General features: G+C 41.0%; 1 protein-coding gene across 1 annotated transcript; it reads left to right on the top strand.

The window, feature by feature from the left end:
* Positions 1 to 434: 434 nt before the first annotated feature.
* On the top strand, positions 435 to 1001 carry LOC138349256 (uncharacterized). Its single transcript, XM_069299573.1, has one exon. The coding sequence runs from the start codon at positions 435 to 437 to the stop codon at positions 999 to 1001; it is 567 nt and encodes a 188-aa protein (XP_069155674.1).
* The last annotated feature ends 657 nt before the right edge of the window (positions 1002 to 1658 follow it).

Genomic DNA, 1658 nt, shown 5'->3' with positions numbered 1-1658 from the left:
ATCCGTCTTCTTTGACGGATGAGAATATAAGAACCGCTTTGATTCAAAAGGCCCAAGATATCACCACTTAAGCACAAGAGTCCACGAATCAAGCCCAAGGTATGACAACTCAAGCAAACTGGGAGGTTATGCCTCGTCCTCATCAACAAGTCACTATTATGGCTTCCCGTCTAAGGGATTTCACTAGGATGAACCCTCCTACTATATACGGGTCTAAGGTTGATGAAGACCCCAAGAATTCATTTATGAAGTCTCTAAAATACTTTTGGGTATGGGGTTGTCCACAAGTTAGAAGGCCGAGTTGCACCTATCAACTCAAGGATGTTGCATAATCATGGTTTGTGTAATGGAGTGATAATAGGCCCTTGAGAGGTGGTCCTTTGATTTGGGAGATCTTCAAGAAGGATATTCTTGATCAATTCTTTCCTAGGGAGATGAGGGAGGCAAAAGTGGTGGAGTTCATCAACCTTCGCCTAGGAGGTATGAGTGTTCATGAATACTGCTTGAAATTCACTAAGTTGTCGAAATATGCTCCTTCTTTTGTTTCCAATCCTAGAGATGGAATGAGCCGCTTTATGACGGGGGTGTCTGATGATTTGCAAGAGAAGTTTCATTCCGCTATGCTACACGACAATATGAACATTTCTCGTCTTATGGGCCATTCCACACATGTAGAAGAGTCAAGGTCTAGAAGGAAGAGTAATGATTCTAAGAGGGAAAGATCTTTTGATGGAGGTTCTTCAAAGAATAGGCTTGAGATACAAGACAATCCTAGATTTAAGAAGCGGGTTTCAAGTCTAGTCCCTTCCAAGTTTCAAAAATCTAGTGGTGATAGGGTGTCTAACCCTAAACCAAGAAGTGGAATGGTACTAATTCACCAACTGAGAAGCCAACTTGAGAAAAGTGTGGCAAGAAACACTATGGGGATTGCCTTAAGGGGACGGATATTTGCTATGGTTGTGGTAAAAGTGGGCATAAGGTTAGGGATTTCCCAAATATGAGGAGTCAAGACAAGGGTAGTGGTCAAGCTCAAGCAAGTGGTTCTAGAGATGTTCCAAAGAAGAACCGCTTCTATGCTCTCTGCTCTAGGGGTGAGCAAGAGACTTCTCCCGACGTGATGAACGGTATGTTTAAAGTCTTGTCTATTGTTGCTTATGCCTTACTTGATCCCGGTGCTACTTTATCATTTGTTACACCTCTTGTAGGTCAAAAGTTTGAAGTTTTTTCTGACATTTTTCATGAACCTTTTATGGGTGAGTCGGTTGTTGCAAAAAGAGTATACAAAAATGTCCTATAATGTTTCCCAATAGAGTTTCTTATGTTGACCTAATAGAACTAGATATTTTTGATTTCAATATTATTGGGTATTGATTGGTTGCATGCATGTATTGCCTCTATTGATTGTAGGACAAGAGTGGTGAGGTTTAACTTTCCAAACGAACCCGTTGTTGAGTGGAAGAAGGGAAACTCTATTCCTAGAGGTCATATCATGTATTGTATGTATAAAAGCATGCAAAATGATCTCAAAAGTTTGTCTATACCATATTGTAAGAGTCCAAGATCTAGACTCCGAAATTTGTCCCATTGAGTCGGTCCCCGTAGTGAGTGAGTTTCCAGAGGTCTTTCCTAATGACCTTCACGGTATTCCTCCAAAACGG

Source organism: Solanum lycopersicum, chromosome 6, assembly GCF_036512215.1.
Source record: "Solanum lycopersicum chromosome 6, SLM_r2.1".
In the NCBI taxonomy this organism is placed as follows: Eukaryota; Viridiplantae; Streptophyta; class Magnoliopsida; order Solanales; family Solanaceae; genus Solanum; species Solanum lycopersicum.
Note: the sequence above shows the minus strand (reverse complement) of the source record. Positions and strands in the feature narration are given on the sequence as shown.